A 22333-nucleotide genomic window follows, 5' to 3' on the forward strand; every position below is an offset into this window, starting at 1 on the left:
GCTGCTATGAGCAATTTATGTGCAAGTTTGGGTATGGACTTATGTTTCTAGTTCTTTGGGGGATATACCTGGGAGTGGAATTGCTGGGTCATGCAGTAATCAGTGAACAATGAACAAATGTTTCACCTTTTGAGGAACTGTCAGATTGTTTTCCAAAGCAGCTGCCCCGCTTTGCATTCTCACCAGCAGTGTATAAAGTTTCCACTTTCTCCACATCCCCGCCAACGCTTGTTGTCTGTCTTTTTGACCACATCATGGCTGTAAACTGCCAGCTCACTGTGGTTTGCATTTCCTTAAGAGCTAACAATGTTGAGCATCTTTTCACGTGGTTATTGGCCACTTGTTTCGTTTGTTTGTTTTGTTTGGAAAAATATCTAGTCCAATTCTTTGGCCATTTCTTAGTTGGGTTATTTGTCTTTTTCTTATTGAGTTCTGAGCCTTTTAAGGATTTTTAGTATGGCTCCTAGATCATAGCCAGGACCCATCTTCTGCAGGAATTGGCTGCTGTAACTGACAAAAATGAAAAGAAAATGCATGCAGATTGTACAGTGAAAAACTCTCAAGATACTTTTGTATGATACATATGTCTATTACTAAAACTCTTGGTGTTGGGTACGACAGAGACAGTATCTGTGGTCGATTTTGTTGTTGTTTGTTTTCTTCTCTGTATGATTATTCTGGCCTTATGCTGACTTAGGCATTATATTTCTCAGCTGATAATTTGGACTCGGTTTAGCAAAGCTTTCATTCCAAAAAAAAATCCATGATTAATTTATTTACATTTTCTTAGAGGTACATAAGACATTTCTAATCAAACTGTGTTTATACAATAACTATTTTAGGGAAATGAGGTGAAATTCTTTGGTTGCCAAGACAATGGAATGAGGTAAAATTTTTTGGTTGCCAAGGCAATGATAACTCATAATAGCCACTGCAGAAGAAGAAATATGTAAAAAGAAAACAAAACTGCAAAACAGATGCTCTCAATTGGAAGGGGCTGCAAAAGTGTTCCTTATGGGGATCAGCAGGAAAGAGTACAGCCCAGGATTTTCAGTCATGGCTGGGTTTCAACTAAAGTCTTCACGACACGTATCGCCAAGGCGGTTTCTGCCATGGAAAAGCTAAATTTGACATGAGAATAACTTGCCCACTTTCATCTTCCTTTGCTACAGTCTCCTTGCAGTTTTCCTCAGGGATAAAAAAAATACCTACTACTCTTGACAAGAAACTACACTTACAACTCTTAGTAGATTAGGTATTATTACTTCACTAACTGTTGCTTTGAGTGTATGGATATGGAAGAATGTTCAGCAAATCGCTTCCTAAACTTAATGTTTATGCTTCTGGATGGACAATTTCTATTTTGATTATGAATCTGTTTGAACATCAAGTGTTTGCTTTCTGTTAAGGTTTACAATCTCCATTACATAACAAAGAAGACTCCAGATCTACAGCTCCATCATAGATCTGGGTGCAAAGTGGTAGGAATTTTAATGTGGATTTCTTTATCTAGATACAAAGTGTTATCAAAGGTATATGATAATTTTATAGTTTCTAGTATGCACTGCCAACAGATCCCAAGAAAGCAGGTAACCTCTCTAAATTAGTCATTTGTGTATGTGTTTAAAAGGCAGGCATCTTCTTCCGCCTGTGGAAGTCGTACTCACATAGAGAAGGTACTAATTCTAGCTGTCGCTTCAGTATTTCTGGAAGCTAACAAACTTTCAACTGTCCCTCAGACATTTTTATATTGAAAATTTGGAAAAAGAGAAAGCAGATGAAGCAAAACTGAAATACGTAAACATCACTGTAATGTGCTCAAAGAAATTCAAGGTTTGTGATTTCTCCAGACGCAGAAAGCAGCAAACTAAACTGGCAGCAAGTAGTCTAAGTAAAAAACTCTATTCCAAGGAAGGGGCACTCCCTGTACAGAAAGGAGCCTCTCAAGCCTTCCATCCGCCTAGTCAAACTGAGAGCCCAAGTTCCAGAAAACGATAGTCTTTTTGACCTAGAAAGAATAATTCTCAACTCAGAAAGCTGTGTCTGGAAAATGTTTCACTTTTTTTATGGCAAGGAAACTGTAGAGTCTCAGAGCATAAGAAACACTTAAAATTTGTGAAAGCACAAAGAAATTCATGTCTATGGCTTTATAGACACTAATTAGAGTCTGCCACAAAAGCAGATGTGAATCACTTCTCTCCATTAGCTTGTATCTGTTATTATCCTTCCTAGTTGCCCTTCCTCCACTGGAACATTGTTACCCATTACATTTACTACATATGTACGGGACTTGAGCACCAAACAGAGGAGTACACAAGGAGCCTACCTCCCCACATTCCAAATTCCCCTATAGAGTATAGATGGCAGGCTGCTATAGAGTTATTTTGTGCTAAAATTAGGAAAACCCTTTCTCAAGGTAGTTATGCACGTTTCACCATAGAAGGCTCCTTCTCAAGTGTCCGTTCCCGAAAGTGAGTGTGAGATTCATTGGTCTCTTTCTGCCCTGCATTCCTGTTGACTGGACAGTTCTGAGGAAAGCTGTATTAGTCAGCTTGAGCTGCCATAGTAGAATAACACAGACTGGATGGCTTAAGTAACAGGAATTTGTTTCCTCACAGTTCTGTGAGGCTGGAAGTCCAAGGTCAAGCTGCCAGCAGGGTTGGTTTCTGGTGATGTCTCTCTTCCTGGCTTACAGAGAGCAGCCTTCTCTATGTCCTCACATGGCCCTTCCTTGGTGTGCAGAGGCAGAGATTCCTGAGGACACCAGTCCTATCAGATTAGTACCCCACCCTGATGACCTCATTTCACCTTAATTATCTCCTAAAGACCCTATCTTCAAGTACAGTCACATTGGGGGTTAAGGCTTCAACATATGAATTTGGGGGATATACGATTCAGTTTATAACAAGAGCCAATAATAGGATCCAGGAACTAGAAAACAGGTTAGGGAAGCTAACTGAATTGTTACTTCTCAACTAGGTCTATAGGGCAAAGTTATATAGGCAACTGAGCAATGATCCAAGTCAGCAATACATTAATCGCTATTCCAGTAATACAAAGCTGGAAGAGAAAAATATCCTCTTTCCTTGGCCTCATAAGGTGTTGTCTAAATCAGTAGTTCTCTTAAGAATCAACAATAGAGATTTTTAATAAAATATATCTTCCCTAGCCCTACCTCAGAGATTCTAAATAAATTGATCTGGAATGTGGACCCAAGAACCTGCATATTTTGCTACTGGTGGTTTTGGACCACACTTTGAAAATCATGAGACTAAAACAAAAAATTGCTTCTGCTTTCCAATTTGCAACGTATCTGTTGTAGAAGATGGGAGAACATGCTAACAGTAATTTACTGAAAGATAAGTTTGAAGGAAATATGTTGCAAAATTAAAAGAAACCTGATAAACTGACATGAGAATGGGGGAAATGAGACACAGGGAAAGTTATTGGAATTACCAGACTCTAAGGGATTTATTTCCTGATGATGGAATTGGGGTACCTACCGCACTAGAGAATTTTCAGAATAATGCAAGCCACATAGTTAGAGTGTCCACAATTCAGCCCCAGAGAATGTGGTCAGTTTCCCCAGGATAATTTGTTCCTGCCTGGCAAAGATCTGATGATTGAAACGGACATTGTCATGGACTGGTTGATTGGGAGGGTCGGGGAGGCTTCCATGCAAACAGACACCCTTTCCAGGGGGAACACTGGGGAGCCTCTTAGCCTCGCAAAGCCCCGGAGTTAGGGTTTACTTCAGCATTAGCCCCTCCAGGGTTGGTGAAGCAGCAAAGAACAGAAAGAACTGGCTCCCCACAGGGAAGGAGAAGAAAAGAGGAGGAGGATAAGAGATTCCTATTTCACCCACAGCAGCAGGGTGTCCCTAAGCTGGATCCCACAAGCCACACCTCATTGTCTCCACAGCACACGCACCCCAGGCCTGCCTCAGTCCCTTGCTGCTTATCTACCCAAAAGTAAGGGTAACCTTCTTCATTTATCTTAACCCCAGGATGATTTCATAGGATTATTCTTCCCCTCAAATCAAATTCTGAGCCCATTTAGAAGGTATCAGCTGAAACTCCCTTTGCTTGAATTGAAGATGGACACCTATTAATTGCCATGAATATTCCAAGAGAAGCCTGGAGTAATATATTCGGTTACTAAGTAACTTTTCTCACTGTCTTCCCGCATGGCCACTCCTGCAGCCAGCTTGGCAGGAGGCTGGCTCCAGCTCCTCAGAACGAGCTTCCTAGTTTCCCCATGAGAAATCTCTCCCTGGAGTTAAGAGTAATGGGTAAAATCAGGCTCTAGATCATGAGGTAGGATCTGGCCACGCTCCCCCGCAGCATCATCCAGAATGGCTGGACTTTCTTTGTAATGCTGATTCTGTTAATATATTCATTTTGACTGTTACATCCTAGACCCTCAGAGACAAGTAATCGTAGCCGGGTATGTGATAGACTGAACTTGAATTTTCAACATTATTCTGCGATCTTGTGTCTTTCTGCACTTTTTCTTGTGCAGCAGGTACCCGTTTCCCCAGGTCAGGAAGTCACTCTGTCTCTTCGAAAAGCTGGCCAGATGGGCAGGAGAGAGAAAGGGAGAGAGAGAAAAGTCTCCGAAATGAGATTAGTTCTCAGGGGGCAGCATAGCCTCATAATTGAGCTTTATTAGGAGTTTAAATGCAGGCATTACTTATGAGTCCATCACTAGCATGAGAGTGACGCTTTATCTCCTCCTATCACCAAGCCACCCAGAGCTTGAATGGCTCCTTCGTGACAGGCTGCATTGAACCACTTCTCCCTTGAACAAGGAGAAGAGCTTTTTCCCATCGCACAAACGTTGGTTGTCCCTGCCAGCCCGTTCGGTAGCAAGCATCTGTGCTGGTGAGCAGTGAGATCCTGTGTCCCACTTGCAGGCATGAGGATTAGTCTAGGAGGTAATACTTGCCACTCAACTTCCTCACAGGGATGCGGGGAGGATTAATGAGATGCTATTTCCATTGCAATTTATGCTCTTCAGAAGAAAGGCACTAAGTACTAGGTATTAGAATTAGGGATTATATAGGTAATCAAGCAAAGAAGATATTCAACTGCTTCTAGTTACTAAAGGAAGCTTTAATCTGGGAGGTGTGGAAGGAGGGGGGAAATGCAGTGAGTATAAACTTGGCCGGGAGCCATGGTCCCTCATGAAGCAAAGGACCAAGGATGGAATGTGAAGTGCTATGTACAGTATAAAACATGGACCTGTTCTGGCCCTGAAGGCTTATGATCTAAGGGAAGAGGCCTACATTTCGTGGATTCAGATGAAGGTTTTCTTGTCACATCTACCTCTCCCATCATTAGCCAGTCTACCGGTTTGGTCCCAGAGGAAAGTGGCAAAAGCAGAAGCAAACTACCCCATCCACATACAGGAAGACATGGTCACATTTCCTAATTCACCTGGAATTCGCACGTGCCAGGGAGGAATTGTGGAAGACCCCGGAATGCTTCAGGGGCTCGGGCGAGGAGTGAGGGGGCAGGAAGATGCTTACTTACAGTTGCGATGTGCAAAGCTATGGTCCATAAAGAGGTGGGTCTTCTCACGGCCAAACATAAGCGATGGCAGAGTTGGAATGTCACATGGTTTCCAGAGGTTCAGATCTTAAAGTCGCTGCTTCTTCCACTTATTATAGTGTGTCCTCAAACTATGTTTGCCTTCCTCTGGTAGGATGTGAGACAATTTCAGATGGCACACGAAAAACCATTTTTAAACGTAATAATTAGGTTAGGTATTACTACATTTGAGCCTGTATTAGAAATAAACAATTAACCCGTGAAGTCCATAAGTCATAAATATGATTGCTCAGAGCAATAATTCGCAATATTGCCTGCACATTAGAATCACACGGAAAGCTTACAATGAGAGAAACAAAACAAAAGAGCAAAAAACCAGTGCTGGGTCCCACCCTCAGTCATTAAACCAGAATCTCTGAGAACTTGCCCCCATCCTAGAGATTTCGTAAAAGTTTTCCCAAGTGATTCTACAGAGTGAGCAGCACTAGGAACCACTAAGATAGACTGGGATTAAATATTTTTTTAAGTGAGCAGTTTTAAATAAAATATTAAATAATATCATAGTGTGTGGATATGGCAAATATCACAAAGTTTTTACCTTGTGCTAATAACTGAAATGTGGTAAACTTTCTATCATGGGTAGCTCCCATTCTATGAGACAATAATAATCCTAAAGAACAAAGAGAAAAACAGGGATATCCAATAAAAATCATGAACATAGTAGTATGACAACAGCAAGGCTGATTATTTGGACATGCTTAAGTGGGCAATAAGGACAAAAGGGTTTGGGTCGATGCAGAGGAAAGGTGCAGGTTAGATCTGGGTGTTTGTCAATAAGACTGTTGCCCAAAGTATTACCCTCTGACTCTTCCACCTTATAGTTCAGAAACATGGCTTTTCCTCTTCCCCTTTTGCCTTCTGATGTCCTCACCAACCGTACTCACTGACTGGACCTTAAAACAGATGAGAGAAAAAAAAAGGATGACAACGAATCAGTAGTGATGTGTTTCTTGAAGGTGGGATTACCAGTGACTCTTTTCACCCATTCGTTCTTTTGTTTATCATTTCTTCATTCATACAAGAAGCATTTACTGACCACCTACTATATACTAAGTCCTTTTTGCTTGTAAGTGTAAGTCAGAATTTCAGGAGCATGAGTTGTCTTTATGATATGATCCAACACATCTTAAAGTTACTTCCATCTTGGAAAAACTGAACCCTGTATATGACTGGCCACTCTCCAGTCACCATGCAGCCAGGCTCGTGGTGGTGGGAAGAGGGGCAGCTCCAGTGTCAGAAGCTGGGAAGCTAAGGCATTTCCAATTATTCCTGACCCTGAGAATCACCGAAGGGGGGGAGGGGGGAGGAGGTGTGTGAGAAAACCCTAGAGACATTTCCTCTGTGAGATAGAGGAAATAAAACCCATCCTGAGGCACTAGAAAAGATTCCCAAGCCCTTTATCCTCTATTCTTTCATCTGTTAAATGGGGATAATGATACTTTGTGTTTACCTGCCTCAGAGAGGCATTATCAGGTCTATTTAAAGGCTCTTCCGATGAAAGCTGCTGTGTAATTACCAAGAACAGCTATGATACAGAAACCTAAATACAACAGCAAATCAGCTGGAACAAATTCTCAAGGGAGTTTACTTCTCTGGAAAATTTTAAGAAAAGGGTAGCAGCTCTCCTCTGGGGACTTTTGGGTACCATTCTAGCTGGAAGTTTAGGGAAGGCTAGCTGATTTCAAAGTTTCCTCCTGGCCAATCACTCAGGATCTTCCTCTGCTTACTTTTCCCCATGGTCTAAGCAGTTTCCATCTGAAATTCCTCTTTCAAGTTTTTTCAGACCTTAACTCAGAAACTCTTTTATCCCTGAAAAGAATTGCAAGCAAGGCATTTACCTGTGAGAGAGAAAGAGAGGGGAAAGGGAAGTTATAATGTGGGGAGAATGTGCACCTTATAGATGATAGGTAATAGGGGGATTTCTTTGATAGTTTTTAAAAAGAGAACTGAAGTAGATGATCATTAACGTCAGGCTTTGCTGAAATTCATTTGACAAAGTTATGGAGGGTAGATCCAATGGGAGCAGGAGCACAGAAAACAGGAACACCACTCCTCCATCAGCTCAAGAGAGAGACAACCCAGTTGATTCAGGCCAATAGCAGTTTGACTGGAATATAGAGATAGGTTGAAGAAACATTATGGGTCTAGAATAGGACTTGGCAAAACATCAAAGATAGGAAGAAAAAGGAAGAAGTATCAGGATTATCATAAAACTTGGTGACTTGGGTAAGGTTTAGTGACATCCTTAACAGAGAGAGAGAGAGAGCAGACCAGAGAATGAGCAGGTTGAATTTATTAATGAGATCTGGATCCACACCACTGTAGAAAACCCAATGGTTTTATATTTTTGTGAAACTTACTTGTGCAGTGAAGATTCTGGCTATTTATAAAAGGCACAACCTAGGGCTTCTGAAAGACTTCTAAGCAATATAAGAAAAAGCCACATTGCAATGATTGATTTTCACAAGAGTGATTGATAAGGTTAATAATTATGCAGAATAATAATAGTTATCATTTATCAATTGATAACCATGGGAACTACATAAGTATTTTCCATATGCAACCCAAATGTCAGCTGGTGTCTTCCCGGATCTGATAAAACTGTTCCAAACCCCGCCAATGTCATGGCCTAGGGAAATCCAAAACCCATCCTCAGGTCTGCGAATCCCTGGGGACTTGCATCTTCCTGGCTTTTCCGCCTCCCAGACCAGATGTGAAATTGCCCATTCACTCACTGCTTGTGTAAAATGCCAAGCCATCATAGGCTTAGTGAAGTCCATTGAAATTGGAGAGGAATGGGAATGAGTCATAACTTCTTCCAATCTTCTCCAGCCTCTCTCTACTGGATTATGTCAGAGGTACCAGTTCTCTCCCTTCACTAGGCAGAGACACGCATTTCCAAGGCATCAGCAGCACAAAGTACTCTTCATTTGTTAAAGGGACTGGCTCTGGAAGGTGGTTTCATTCGTAAGTAGCAACCAATTATTTTCCCATTACACTTAACCCTCATGACATTCCCACTTTACAGATGAAGCAACTAAGGCTTAAAGAGCCCAAGGATATAAACCTATGAAGTGGCAGAAAGAGAATTTAAATTCAGGTCTGGTTGACTCTTACATTAAAATTAATGTGGCCTTTAGAGGATGGGAAAATGATTATCTACTCCTGTTTACTTTGCCTCTTCAAAACTGCATAGTTTTTCCGTCAAATCTCTATGTTTCAAAAAAAAAAAAAAAAAAAGGCTATGTACTCCTAAGGACCGTATATGAAGAACTCTAGAGTAAAAACCCCAGTGAGTTAGCATTGTTACAGAGAGAACAAGTTAGGATAATTAAAATATCTAAACAATGGAAATACAGCACTGTTATTTTTAAGTAATAAAACTGGGATGGGACATAGGCCACTAGCTTATCAAACCTGCAAATTACACAAAGATATTTAATTTAATGAAAAAAAACCCTATGCCTTATAAGTCTGTTGTTATCCCTATTTTATAAATAAGGTTAAAAAAGGAAAAGCGGCTGGCCCAAGGTCATTCATCTCAAAACAGCTAAAGCCAGGGGCACCTGAGTGGCTCAGTCCGTTGAGCGTTTAACTTTTGGTTTCAGCCTAGGTCGTGACCTCAGGGTTGTGGGATTGAGCCCTACGTTGGGCTCTGCGCTGAACTGAGAGCCTGCTTGGGGTTTTCTGTCTCTCTCCCTCAGCCCCTCCCCCTGCTCACTCTCGCTCTCTCTCTTAAAAAAAAAAAAATAAGCCTGTGGTCTTGCCCAAGTTGTAGGACTTATACCCTTAACAACTTAACAACCAGGCTCCCTGTTTCGAGAATCATGTTTTCAATAGATGTCCCCTCTAGGATGGAAGTAAGTGCCATGAGGGACAAGGAATTTATACTTCATGTTCCCACCACCAACTCTAGTGTTTAGAACAGTACCTGGAACATAGTAGGAACTCAATTAATAACTGCTAAATAATAAGTGAATTGAAACAAGATATCTAAATCAGTAGAGGATATAAAAACCTTTAAAAATAGTCATGCAAGTAATGAATCATGGAACACTACATCAAAAACTAATGATGTAATGTATGGTGATTAACATAATAAAAAAATTTTTTTTTAAATAGTCACGTTGATGTTTAAAATATTTAATGAGAAGAAATATAAGATAGGAAAAACCTGGCTGAAAACATTTGGTTTAAAAAAAAAATCTGCATTCATAATCTTCTGGAAGCTGAACAGGAACCCAACACTGCACTGTGACCGCTAAAAGACTACTGTAACTTTATAAAGCCTTAAAAGATATATATACTTATATAATATATATCATATCACATATCATATTTGTTATTTTGTGCACAATTCTGATCACATCTTAAAAAGGGGACAGCGATAGTCTAGAAATACTCGAGGTGAGTATGACAGTAGGGAAAATGGAAACTTTCTCAGAAATGAGGATTTTCGACACTCAGAAGAGAAGACATATGGCAACTGTCTTGCAATATTTGAAGCGCTGCCATGACAAAGAGATAGGCACTTGCTCTTTTTTTCCTAGAAAACTCAGGTAGATTTTCAGGTCAGCATAAGGAGAAAAAATATATTTAATACAACTGTCCAACATCTTTTAACAATTAGGTGCATTTGAAAAACCAAGGTCCATTTTGTTATAAATTGTCAAATTGATGAAAATAATTACCTGTGGAAAAAACTATTAAAAAGATTTCTACGTTCTGGAGAGAGGGGGACCAAGTCAGTGACCTCAAGCCTGGCTATATGCTAGCTAGAATCAACTGGAAGACTATGAAACATTATTGATTTTTAAGGCGTCATCCCAACTGAATCATAATCTCTGGGAGTGGGGACCCGAGAATCTATATCAAGGATCTAAATTTTGTGGGGCGCCTGGGTGGCTCAGTCGTTAAGCATCTGCCTTCGGCTCAGGTCATGATCCCAGGGTCCTGGGATTGAGCCCCGCGTCGGGCTCCCTGCTCAGCGGGGAGCCTGCTTCTCCCTCTCTCTCTGCCTGCCACTCTGCCTACTTGTGTTCTCTCTCTCTGTCAAATAAATAAAATAAAATAAAATAAAATAAAATAAAATAAAATAAAATAAAATAAAATAAAATAAAATAAAATAAAAAAGAATCTAAATTTTGTAATCCCCTCAGATGATCCTGGTGGTTCGCCAGGCTTGGGGATCACCGAACTAGGTTACTTCAAAGTTCTCTTCTAACTCTCTGATTTAATGATTCTTAGAAGATCGCAGAATGTTTTAATAAATAAATGAGAAAAGACTTATAATCTGTAAAATGAATTTAGTCTAAGTGTACATAGGTCGCTCTAAAGTACCGCAGACCACCCGATTTCTTCAAAAGGTTAAAACTCTCCTTGCAGGGCGCCTGGGTGGCTCAGTTGGTTAGGCGACTGCCTTCGGCTCAGGTCATGATCCTGGAGTCCCGGGGTCGAGTCCCGCATCGGGCTCCCTGCTCGGCAGGGAGCCTGCTTCTCCCTCTGACCCTCCTCCCTCTCATTCTCTCTGTCTCAAATAAATAAATAAAATTAAAAAAAAAAAAAACAACTCTCCTTGCAATCCAGTTAATGAAAACTTTTTCCATGTATCATGGAAAGGTAAACTTTATCTGGCCTGTTTCCCAATTATTAAAGTTCCAAATCACTGAAATATAAATAAATGAGACTTTACCGTACTTAGAACACCGGTATGATGAAAAATTTGTTTACACCGGGAGGTTTTAGGTCATCCTTCAATCATTCATCCCCGGAACCAAAGTACATATGCGCGTGAGCACACATGCATACACACACACACACACACACAAATGTGACACATGGTAAATGTTGGGCAATTACTGAGATGGAACAAAGGAGACCTTCAAATTCCATCGCCTTTTTAACCTTATATTTTTCTAGGCAAGAATCTGAGAAGCCAAATCAAAGGCATCTAAATACTGTTATTAATCATGACATACTAAGCTCTTTGTCTCTAATTCCTTGTCTTTTAAACACATTACTTTGGTCTAGGCGGTGCTAAGTTGAGGAGTAAAAGGGAGTATTTTGAAAATAGTAAAAATTTGAAGAGATCATATGTAAAGAGCTATACCAAGTAGCCATTTGAAGGAACTCTAATTATTGCAAAAGGGCTACACCTGTAGATTTGTCCTAATCTAAAATTAAACCTGTGAGGCTCTGCTGGAATCCTTTAGAAAAGAATAATTGAAACCCCCTTCAGCAAGTTAATTCAGATTCTCCTAATTTTACTTTTCTGGTTCACAAGGTATCTTTTTTATCATGGTATTTTCAAACTGAAACTCACACACATCAGATAAATAGCATGATAATCAGAGGTTTCAATATCCAATACACACTCATTATCATCTGTCATTATTGTCAGTGTCACTATTATAATTACGCATTGTAAAAAGAATGGAAGCTTTTCCACAGGAATTATTCACATGTATTACTTTCTAGGAGTAATTGAATAGTTGACATTGCATTTATATCAAAGTAAAATATGTGATGGCTTTTCTCATTTGTTTTATTCTTAAGAAACAAGAAATGTAGAGTGATTTCTGTTAGTCCCCTTTATTTGGATCCAGAAAGGTTCAGTTTTATGTAATGTCCAAGTGTATATTTTCTTATAACAAGGCTCAAAAGATCTCCAATATGATTAAAGTGATAATTTTCCAAGAACATATAAGGTAACAACTGGGTAGTGAAGTCCTCTTAATTAGCTTATATTTATATACATGAACTCAACAAGAATCTCAGTAAAAAATACTACTTTTCTTTTTTAACTATTTAATCAGGTTTGGTATGTTGAAATGAAGCCCACATTGTATTGCCAACATCTACAGATTAATAATAATTTACCTTAGAGTTTATGTAGAACTTTCACTTCGTCATTTTATGTAATCCTCATGACAATCCCTTGAAGAAGCAAGTCAGATACTATTAATCTATTTAAAGATGAGAAAACAGAGGCTCCCAAAAGCCAAGTAATTCATACAAAATTACTCTGCTGAGTAGAAAATTAGCCCTAGAGGGGCTCCTGTTTGGCTCAGTCAGCTGAGCGTCTGACTTTGGCTCAGGTCATGATCTTGGGGGTCCTGGGATTGAGCCCCATGTCGGGTTCCGCTCAGTGGGGAGTCTGCTTCTCCCTCTCCCTCTGCCCCTCCTCCTGCTCATTCTCTCTCTCTCTCAAATAAACAAATAAAATCTTAATTAAAAAAAAAAAGGAAGAGAAAATTAGCCCTAGAATCCCGGTCATCTGGGTCTTAATCAGAAGTTATGGTAAAATAAAAATTAAAAAAATAAATTTGAATTTTAGAAAGATCATAGGCCTGGTAGCATTAAGAGGCCTGGGCCTCAACACTCTTTAGGCCATTTTATTTTTCTATGGGAGCCTTCTAACGTCCCTGTAAAATGGAGTTGTTTCTGTGCCTTTAAGGCTGTTTTGACAGTCAATGGAGAAAACAGGGAGAAAAACATTCACATGTGTTCTGTGAGTCTATGCGTTCTTTCTTCTGCCCTCTGCTACTTCTCACAGGCTTTATCCTATTATTGGTTTCTATGTGAATCACCTTCACAAGGTAGAGTTTTAACCTTTATTTAGACTTAAATAATAGCGATACTGAGTTAGAAAACTGAGTGACACAGGCTTTAGAAACAAAATAATCCAAGGGAAATGCCATAGTAAGTTGAATGAATGATAATACGAATTAGTAATGCAAGATTTAAAATGCGTTTTCACTCACTACAAGGCCATACGTGATGACCTTAAAACACGGCTCCTTCACAGAAAACACACAACCAGTGAGGGTAGGTAGAATTTCCTTTCCTTCCATGTGATTCTTCATCACATTCCCTGAGGAGGCTGGATGGTTTAGAGATTTATCTTAGTTTACGTGGAGGCTTTCATGGCTGCTACGCTAGCTGGCCCTTTGAATCACGTCACTGTTGGCAGGGGTGAAGGTTGTTACCATTTGCCAACTGCTCAGTGGCTTAGGTATTGGTCGTCTCCGGCCAGTTCTTGGAGGACAGACGGCAGTGCGTGGCTCTTTGGACAGAGAGAACAAAGACTCTAGATCCTCTTCTCATCTGCAGAGATGGTCCATCTAAACTGCTGGTGAAAATCACCCATGTGGATGTGTCCGGGGAAACTGGCCTTATCAATTAAGGAAACAACCCTACAAACATCGCTAAGTCATTCACTTCTCTCCATTTGTCATTCATGAAACACATTTTAAAAGCAGTACCTTTATTTAAATATGAAAACAGAGATTGAATTAGATTGCTTCGGTCCCACTACAGCTTCCCTGAGTCCTTTCCCCTTCCGCCCGACCATAGCTATCTGGCAGCCGGTAGATGTGTCCTGTCATGACAGCCACAGAATGGCGCCTTCCAGTTGACCAGGAAACGTCGCCACAGGGTACCCAATAGCAGCAACCTAAAAAAGAGTACTTGCTCTCATCTTGACTTGTCTTAGACTCACAGAGTGGTTGATTATTTGGACTAAAATGACAATAATAGAATAGTCTTCTATTAGTTCTGTAACCATGCATTTAGGAGATTGCATAGCACATCAATTACATATGTTCTCATTTCAAAATAACAGAAAGCTACTTACTGCACTGAGGTCCCATCACCCCTCTTAGCAGACCACCCCAATCACTGAATTCCTCAAAGTATGGAACACTTGGCTACTGGATTCTAGTTTTGTTTCACAACTACTGGTCTATAGGGCATATGGGTACAGTTCCAAAGTACTTTAGATTCAAAGAAGCGAGGGGGCTTTTTGTTTGTGACAAAATTAATATTGCAAGCTGATATTACATTAGGCATCCTTCTGGAAGTACAGCTCCCCCTATCCATGATTGCCTGATAGGAGTTTCTCCAGAAGGCATTTTTTGTACTGAAGCATATACAATGCATTCAATGGCACCAGAGTTTCATTAAAGGAATTCTCCCGTTCCCTTCCTTCACATGGAAATGTCATTAACTCTATTAAGTTAACTCTCCGAATGTTAGGTTCTTAACCAACAAACGGTGCTTCTCCACAAGGGCATACTTTGCCAAGCGTCCTTGAATCAGAACGATGGGCCAACTATGTAATAACAGATTGAGAGCCACCACCGCAGTTTGCGATCATATTTAAGAGGAACCCTTTTGTATTTGTTGACTTTTTTCCTTCAGTCATGCTTGTTCCGTTTCTTCCACCACCACCTTCAGCCTTTCAGGTAAATGAAAAGTTCAATTATATGTAAAGCGACCGTTAAATCAGCAGGCCCCTCGTGGGGGTCTGGGCCTCCCCTCCCTGCTCCAATCGCAAGTGCGCTCAATCCATTAGCCTTCCTGAGGATCGCACATCCATCAGGTCGAGTGTGCCGGCCAGGGTGCATCTTACAGCTTTTACTGCATATGAGACGTTGCAGGCCTGTTCTCAGGAACTGCCGGGCAGACTGGGAATCACAGTCACGGTTAATAGCAGCGAATTGCCAGCTCTTGATGGGTGGGTAGTCACTCCTTTCAGTGGTTACCCCCTGGGGGAGAAGGTAGAAAAACAGAGGGAGGGAATTAGAGTGACTTTGCACAGTTGAGCAGGTTCATGCGGCTGGATCAGTGGCAAGCATTGGCAGGGCTCCACTCTGGGGAGGCTCAAAACAGCCTCACAGTCTCATTTTTACCAATCGGTGCTGCTGTGTCACGGGTGGTACCCAGGGATGGGGGGTGGGGGGTGGGGGGCTGGGGCAGGGAAGGGAGGGGGCGCTGCGAAGGGGATGAAGGCGGAAGTCTCAGCTAAATTAAACAAACAGAAAGTCTTCTTGATGCTGGTTAACCTTCCCCAGTTAGCCCTGTGCTACTAATCATACCAAACTGGTATTCAAAGTTCCCTGGGTGATTAAAGAGTTGGCTCACAAACTCTCTGCATAACCTTAATTTTTTCAAGGTTCTTTGAGTGGAGAATGGCTTATAATAATGATTTTGACTAATACGATTTTTGACATGCAACTTTAATGCTTAACCTTAGTACAACTCCAGAGCATTTCATGTGTACTCAGCTGTAAAGAGTGATGATTTAAAGGGATAATATAAGAAAAAGGTCGTTCTAGAATGAACCTCTAACAAATTGCATAAAGGGAGCTTATTATTCCATGAGTATGGGGATATGCTGCTCTTCTGATCATTTTTCTGCTTGGTTCAAAAAAATTGTTGAGACATGAATGGGAGAAGAAACAGGAAAAAATGAAATAGAAATCTGCAAGCAAGGAACATTCTTTTGATGGTTATGATTTCGCGTCGCCACTCAAAAGGCTCTACAATAATGTGGTTATTCATCTCCTCTTTTGTTTTGGGTGAAGAATTCGCTCTAACAAGAAAATGCTGTTATTGGTCGGAGGCTTGCCTCCTGGGCCGGACCGGCTCCCCAGCAACTTGGTTCAGTACTACGATGATGAAAAGAAGACGTGGAAAATACTCACAAGTGAGTGCCCTTCTTTATTTATTTACCCACCTATTTGTTTCAGCTTAGAGCTGTCTCGATGAATTCGAAAACATGGCTAATCAAATTAGACATTTTGCTGATTTGTTACCCTTTGGAGGTCTGTTTATGTATCACCAGGGATTTAGAGTAAAAGACTAAATTAACATTGCAGAGGTGGCCAATTTGGTAGTCGAATAGGCCTAAATTAAAGTGGCCTAAAAGCCCTACGTGAGTTTGTGTCTCTGTGACAGAGAGGGGGTGGTCACAGAGATGTGCCAAAAGAAATGCCTCCGTTCTTTTTTTTTTTTTTTTGCTTATCGGAAAGTGAAAGGTCGGGTAATAGCCCCAGTAAATTTTCTCACATCTTAAGGGGTGTTTCGCTCATTGTCTTTGTAACTAACACTCATTTCACCTTTTAGACATTTTCTGCTCATTCGTCTTTGGTCTGTAAAACTGGGTCTTAGAGAAACACTCCCCTCAATAGACCAATAATAATAGCTCCACAGTCTGGATGGACAGATCCCGTGGCCTATCCCAGCTGCCTTCAATTGTGCTTACAAACTTCCGCCCAAGATTCCCTTCCTCCCCTCCTTAAAGGGTGATTGTGTTTTACAGCAAACCTCTTGCCTTGGGCACTGAGATTTGGAACTTATTGTTACGTCGGTTATGATTCCCAATCTGACTCAGTCATGGAATCAAAAATCATCATTTCTTAAGTGCAGCAGGCTGTGTGCACCAGGCCCCTCGTGGGCACAGTGGCTGCCCTGGTCAATAAAACTAAATTTTAACTGTCAAAATTGCCCAGAGCTGTATAGATAAAATAATAAATGAGTAATTCTGATCCATAAATCAAAGCCATACATTGAAAACCGGCAAAAGAGAAAGTTAGATTTTCTTATAGCATGTGTCTTTTAAGCAGTTATATATTTTATCAGATTTTTAAAAAATCATTTCCTCTCCTCTTACTGAAAGCCCTTTTAAATAATAGAAACAGGACAACAGTTTGCCCATAAGAGCAGAAGAGGCACAAAGACATGTGAGGTGGTGCTTGAAATAATACATTTCGGAGCTGGCTTACCCCGGCGAGACCGCCAGTAGCGTTGTCCAGGATCTGCAACGAGGAAGCTCCCTGGACGCCCATACGCTACGGTTGTAGGAAAGAAGCGGGGGGATAGTAGCAGGAAGCTTAAGGAGAAGGAAGGAAGAAAAATCAGTTAGAGATCCTTAAAATGGTTTTCATTCTCTTTTTTGACAAAAGGACTGTTAATAGTGATTTGAACATCTGAATGAGTGACCAAGCTGTATTTTTAAAGTAAAACCAAAGAATCAATTATCTGACACTGATCAATAGAGAAAGCCTACACAGAATAAGACATGGGTGCTAGGAAGAGGAGAGAAGAAAAAGGAAAGACAAAGATTCTCGAAGAGAGATGACAGAGACATAGAGGCAAAAGAAGTGATACTCATTCACAAATCCATCTGCTTTCCCAAATACACCAGGCAAAGCCCAATTTGCTACTGGTTTGAAGCCCTTCATTAAAGGCAAGAAGATTAATTAAAACATCATGAATAATACCCAAGAAAAGTCTTAGGTTCATTTTAAAGCTTGTTCGGAGACAGAGTGATCATCCAGTTTGGTCTCCAAACGGGGACACTTCAGAGCATGACATGGGGACCTACTGATTATGCTGGGACAATAGGTATAGACTGGAACATAGGGTCACCCTACTCAAATTTTTCACATTGCCTGATTTAACTCTTTACTTAGAAGGATGTGGTAAGAAGACATGAACTTGAATCAGTCAGACCTGGGTTCAAACCCATGTCTGTGACCTTGAGCCAGGCATGTCAATGTCCCAAGTCATGGCTTCTTCTTCTTCTTCTTCTTCTTCATTTTGTCAGCATCATTGGAGTATTTTTTAAATAAAATTGTGTTTATAAGTCATCTAGCACATAGCGTGAGCTCAACCAATTCCGGGTGTTGTGGCCATTATTAGAACAACACCACCAGTCTGAGCACAAGGACTGTGTGGACCTTTATACCCTAGAGGCGTCAGTCAACTCAAGCTCTCTATGCAGAGGTGAGACAAATTACACTACAACAGATACAGCACTTTGACCCACGGTCCCGGAGGCAGGAACCTATTTTCCATAGTTTTCCCATGTTGCGTGTGGTGATCTACAGACTCAGAAGTAGAGATAAATGACTGTCAGTTGACTCCATTCACCAGGTTTGAAATGGAAGGAAATACAGACATGAATGTATACAAAAGTTCTTATAAAGGGAACATACTCAAAGATCTTGAACCTCTTTCCTATAGTCAGGCATGCTTACAGCTTTGAAATAAATGTCTACTCCACTTATACTCTTCATTTCACTGGGACTTGTATTTTCAAAAATAGAGTTTATTACCTGCTGGGCTGTGACTACATGGCCCCAAGTGAAGGCATATTTTTCAGGTTTGTTGGAGAGATATAGACAGTTTATCTGGATGCTTTCTGCTGTTGGTGTGTATTTTTTAATTAAGGCATCTTATTTGACTAATAAATAAGTCAGGTCACTGACAGATTTCCACGCTATTTGGGCCATCTAACAATAAAGGAAGAAATGTTTCTCACTGGAATAGAAAAAAAAAAATCCAAATTCTCCCTAAATCCAGCGAAGCATCTGGGATTGCAGAGCTTCCCACTGCCATTCTTCTGACCCTGAAGGGCAGCTAAACTCATTGGCAGGGAGATGAGGATGACAGTTAAGGCTAGCAGACAGGGCCCGGCTTGGGTCTGCTTATTTATCAAATGGCTGTCTCCATACCAACCAACAAATAAGCTAACTAGCAAAAACCTAAAACCCGAGGTTAGCTAGAGCCTCTGAATCTTAGAATCCTTTGCCCTCGTGGCTTGAGCAGACATTTCTCAGCCTGTCTCATAAACATGCTCCTTCGAGAAAGATGGCATTCCACAGGCAGGAGCACAGATACCCAGTTAGGGGAGCCACACGGCTTATACGAATTTTATAACAAAGAAGAATGCAAAGGATCTCTTTAGATCTTACCCTGTTATGTTTTAGAATCAGAGTTTAAGGGGTACACAAGTAATAATAAATTGAATGGAGGAGGGTGAGTAGAGGGAGAAAGTGGATCTACATCACATAAAGAAAAGAAATCCAGCCGTCAGCCAGTCAGCGGTCTGGTCTACCCAAACAGCAAAGGGAACAATTACTCTCACAGAAAAGACTGCTTTGGTAACATGCTGACACAGATTGCATTTTTATCCGCTTCTTTGGAAAAATCATTTAATATAACATTAAATAATTAATGTTGAGAATAGTGACAGGGCTCCGTGGTTTCTCGTAGAAAAAGTACTGGGAAATAACATGTAAAAATGACTGTAAAGTCCTTTTGTCAGTGTAAAATGTTAAGTAATAACAGTAAAATTGGCATTGTTTTTCTCTCGACTGTTAATAATAGAAGGGAAGTTGAGATGCACTTTCGTTCATTTTTATTTTACAGTACTGCTTCCCCTGCATTTCTCACTCCTGCACGCAGTCTCCCGTTTCATTTTTAACTTATTAGAAAGCAGTACAGGAGACCTGAATACTAAAATGGCCAGCGCAAAAAACATGCCTCTTGCACTTTGCAGGCCCTAAATCCTTGGTGTGAAGATCAAACCAAACAATTCCCATGGCTACTTTAGACTTTTTTACCACACATCAAAGTTCTTGTGAAGTCCACATGTAGAAGGTCCCCCCCGCCCCCGCAAGGGACAGCACTGAGGGGCCATCTACTTTCTTCGTGCTCCCCATTGGCCGAGTCCTTCGCTGGTGGAGAAAGGTGTTTCCTGGGGACTGACTTCCTTCTTCCTGCATTTCAGATGAGACATTCTACTTGTTAGGTGCTTGTTACTGCTTTCTGTGAACAAGGAGGGGGAAGAGGACTTCAAAACAAAGATCTGTCCTTCCACGTGCCCATGACGACTTCCCTTTAATAACGTTAGGATGAAAATTAGAAGAACTAACTTAGAAAGGCATCTTCCTCCTTCTGGCCACCTCAGTTCTCTTTGCCAGAGGTAGGGGGAAATGCCTTTTTTCCCCTCTTCCTTTCAATTGATTTGTGGCTCTATTCTCTACCTGGTAGTGCAGGGGTTGGGGGCCTTGTATTTTTCAGTGGCAGAACATAAAGGAAACCACCGTGTGGAGATTTCCTGGGCCATCTCCTCTGATCCCTGGAGGACATTGAATTTGATCCCATCCACACGGGAGGGGTTCTGAGTCTGGGTGTCAGAGATTTCTTTTAGGAGAGTCACAAATATCAGAAGCTGGTAGACTCTCCATTCTTTTTTTTTTTTTTTTTAAGAGTGGGGAGGGCCTGAGGGCAAGGGAGAGAGAGAATCCCAAGTAGGCTCTATGCCCAGTGCAGAGCCCGACCATGGGGTTCGATCTCCTGTCCCTGAGATCATGACCTAAGCTGAGATTAAGAATCGGCTGCTCAACCCAGGTGCCCCTTCATTCTTTTTTTAAAATATACTGCCCAAGGATGCCTGGGTGGCTCAGTCGGTTTAAACATCTGCTTTTGGCTCAGGTCGTGATCCCAGGGTTCTGGGATCGAGTCCTGCATCGAGCTCCCTGCTGAGTGGGGAGTCTGCTTCTCTCTCTGTCTGCCGCTCCTCCTGCTTGTGCTCTCTCTCTCTCTCTTTCTCTTTGACAAATAAATAAATAAAATCTTTAAAAAAATAAAATAATATATACTTTCCATAAATGTTAAAGGACTAGTACCAAGGAAGCAAATCTTATATAAGACAGTGAACTTCAGTTCCAAAAGATACATACAGGTTTGATCATATCTGATACCTAATAATTGCTGATTATTCAGGAAATAATAAGGCTGCACACTGATACTTTCACCTGGACCTCTTTCCTTGACCCCTCTGTTTCTTGACTTCAGTTTATTTCTTTGAGGATATGTTGGAGGGAACGTCAAGTTAGTCAAAAGCTAATAATCATTTCTTATGATTATTTATTTAGAAAGAAATAAAAAGTAAATTCAATTGAGGGTTTTATACCTGTGGGTTTCCTTTATTTATATTATCTTTAGACCTAAACCCCACAAATTATTGAATTTTAGTTAATATCATTTCATTTCTAGACAGGGATGCAGAATCCATAGACAGTGCATTTCTCATTGCAGGAAAACCTCACAAAACAAGTAGGTGCTTCCAGAATGACTCTGAAACTGCCTGGGAAGAATTTAGACTTATTTATAGACTTCATTCCTTCATATAACAAGCAATTATTGAATACCCACTCTGTGCTGGGTGGGAGGGTAGAATGTGGATAGGACCATCTCTCCTCTCAAGAACCTAAAGAGGCAAAACAGTAGGGAGTGTTAAGGAATAGAAAGGGGAGGCTCAGGGTGCTATGGGGGGAGCAGAGAAAAAAGGCCCCTAATCTAAATATGAAAGGTTAGGAAAGCTTTCCTCAAAGTGACCTTCTGTAAAGTTGACAAGATGAGTAGGAATTATCAAGGCAAAGAAGCAGATGAGACAGTATTCTAGTAAGAGGCTCTAGTACTGGGAATGCCAAAAGGCAAGACAGAGTTGGTGCCTTCTAAAAACTGAAATGAATTTGTGCATCTATAGGAGAGAGTGAGGCTGGGAAAGTAGGTGGTGGGGCTGGAGGATTAAGCAAGAACCGTATTATATTGGACTACTTCATGGAATTGTTAAGATAGGTTTAAGAAGTAAGAACTGAGTGGGGCGCCTGGGTGGTTCAGTCGGTTAAGTGTCCGACTCTTGATTTTGGATCAGGTCATGATCTCAGGATCATGATCTCAGAATTGTGAGATCAAGCCCCACATCAAGCCCCACATTGGGCTCTGCTGGGTGTGGAGCCTGCTTAAGGTTTTCTTTCTCCCTCTCCCTCTGCCCCTCCCCCCTCCAAAAAAAAAAAAGTAAGAACTGAGTGGTGTTAGTGAAAACATAATGATCTAAAGACTTTATAAAGTAACATGACAGTTGTCCTTTATTAGCTTGGAACTTTTTATTTCAGTTCATGGAGTGATTGTTTCCATGACTTTGGACAAAGAGGAAGGAGAGAGAATTGTGTTTGGACTTTTTAAATATGTTAGCATCTAATTTTACCTTCAATGAGCTCAATTCTAATTTGAGATACATGGCTGCACATTGCTATATATCTTGAATTATTTGCTACTGTGTATTCATGCACCAGTGCATTAGT

General features: G+C 40.8%; 1 protein-coding gene across 1 annotated transcript in view; it reads left to right on the forward strand.

Moving 5' to 3' along the window:
- Nucleotides 1–22333, forward strand: part of KLHL14 (kelch like family member 14) — a 94298-nt gene that overhangs the window by 12419 nt on the left and 59546 nt on the right. Inside the window, exon 2 of the mRNA XM_045886390.1 lies at nucleotides 15980–16101. Coding sequence (XP_045742346.1) covers nucleotides 15980–16101 — 122 coding nt within the window. The remainder of the gene's footprint in view (nucleotides 1–15979; nucleotides 16102–22333) is intronic.

Source organism: Mirounga angustirostris, unplaced genomic scaffold (genome assembly GCF_029215605.1).
Source record: "Mirounga angustirostris isolate CCGP_5_RB_7025 unplaced genomic scaffold, mMirAng1.0.hap1 SCAF_14, whole genome shotgun sequence".
NCBI classification, from domain to species: Eukaryota; Metazoa; Chordata; class Mammalia; order Carnivora; family Phocidae; genus Mirounga; species Mirounga angustirostris.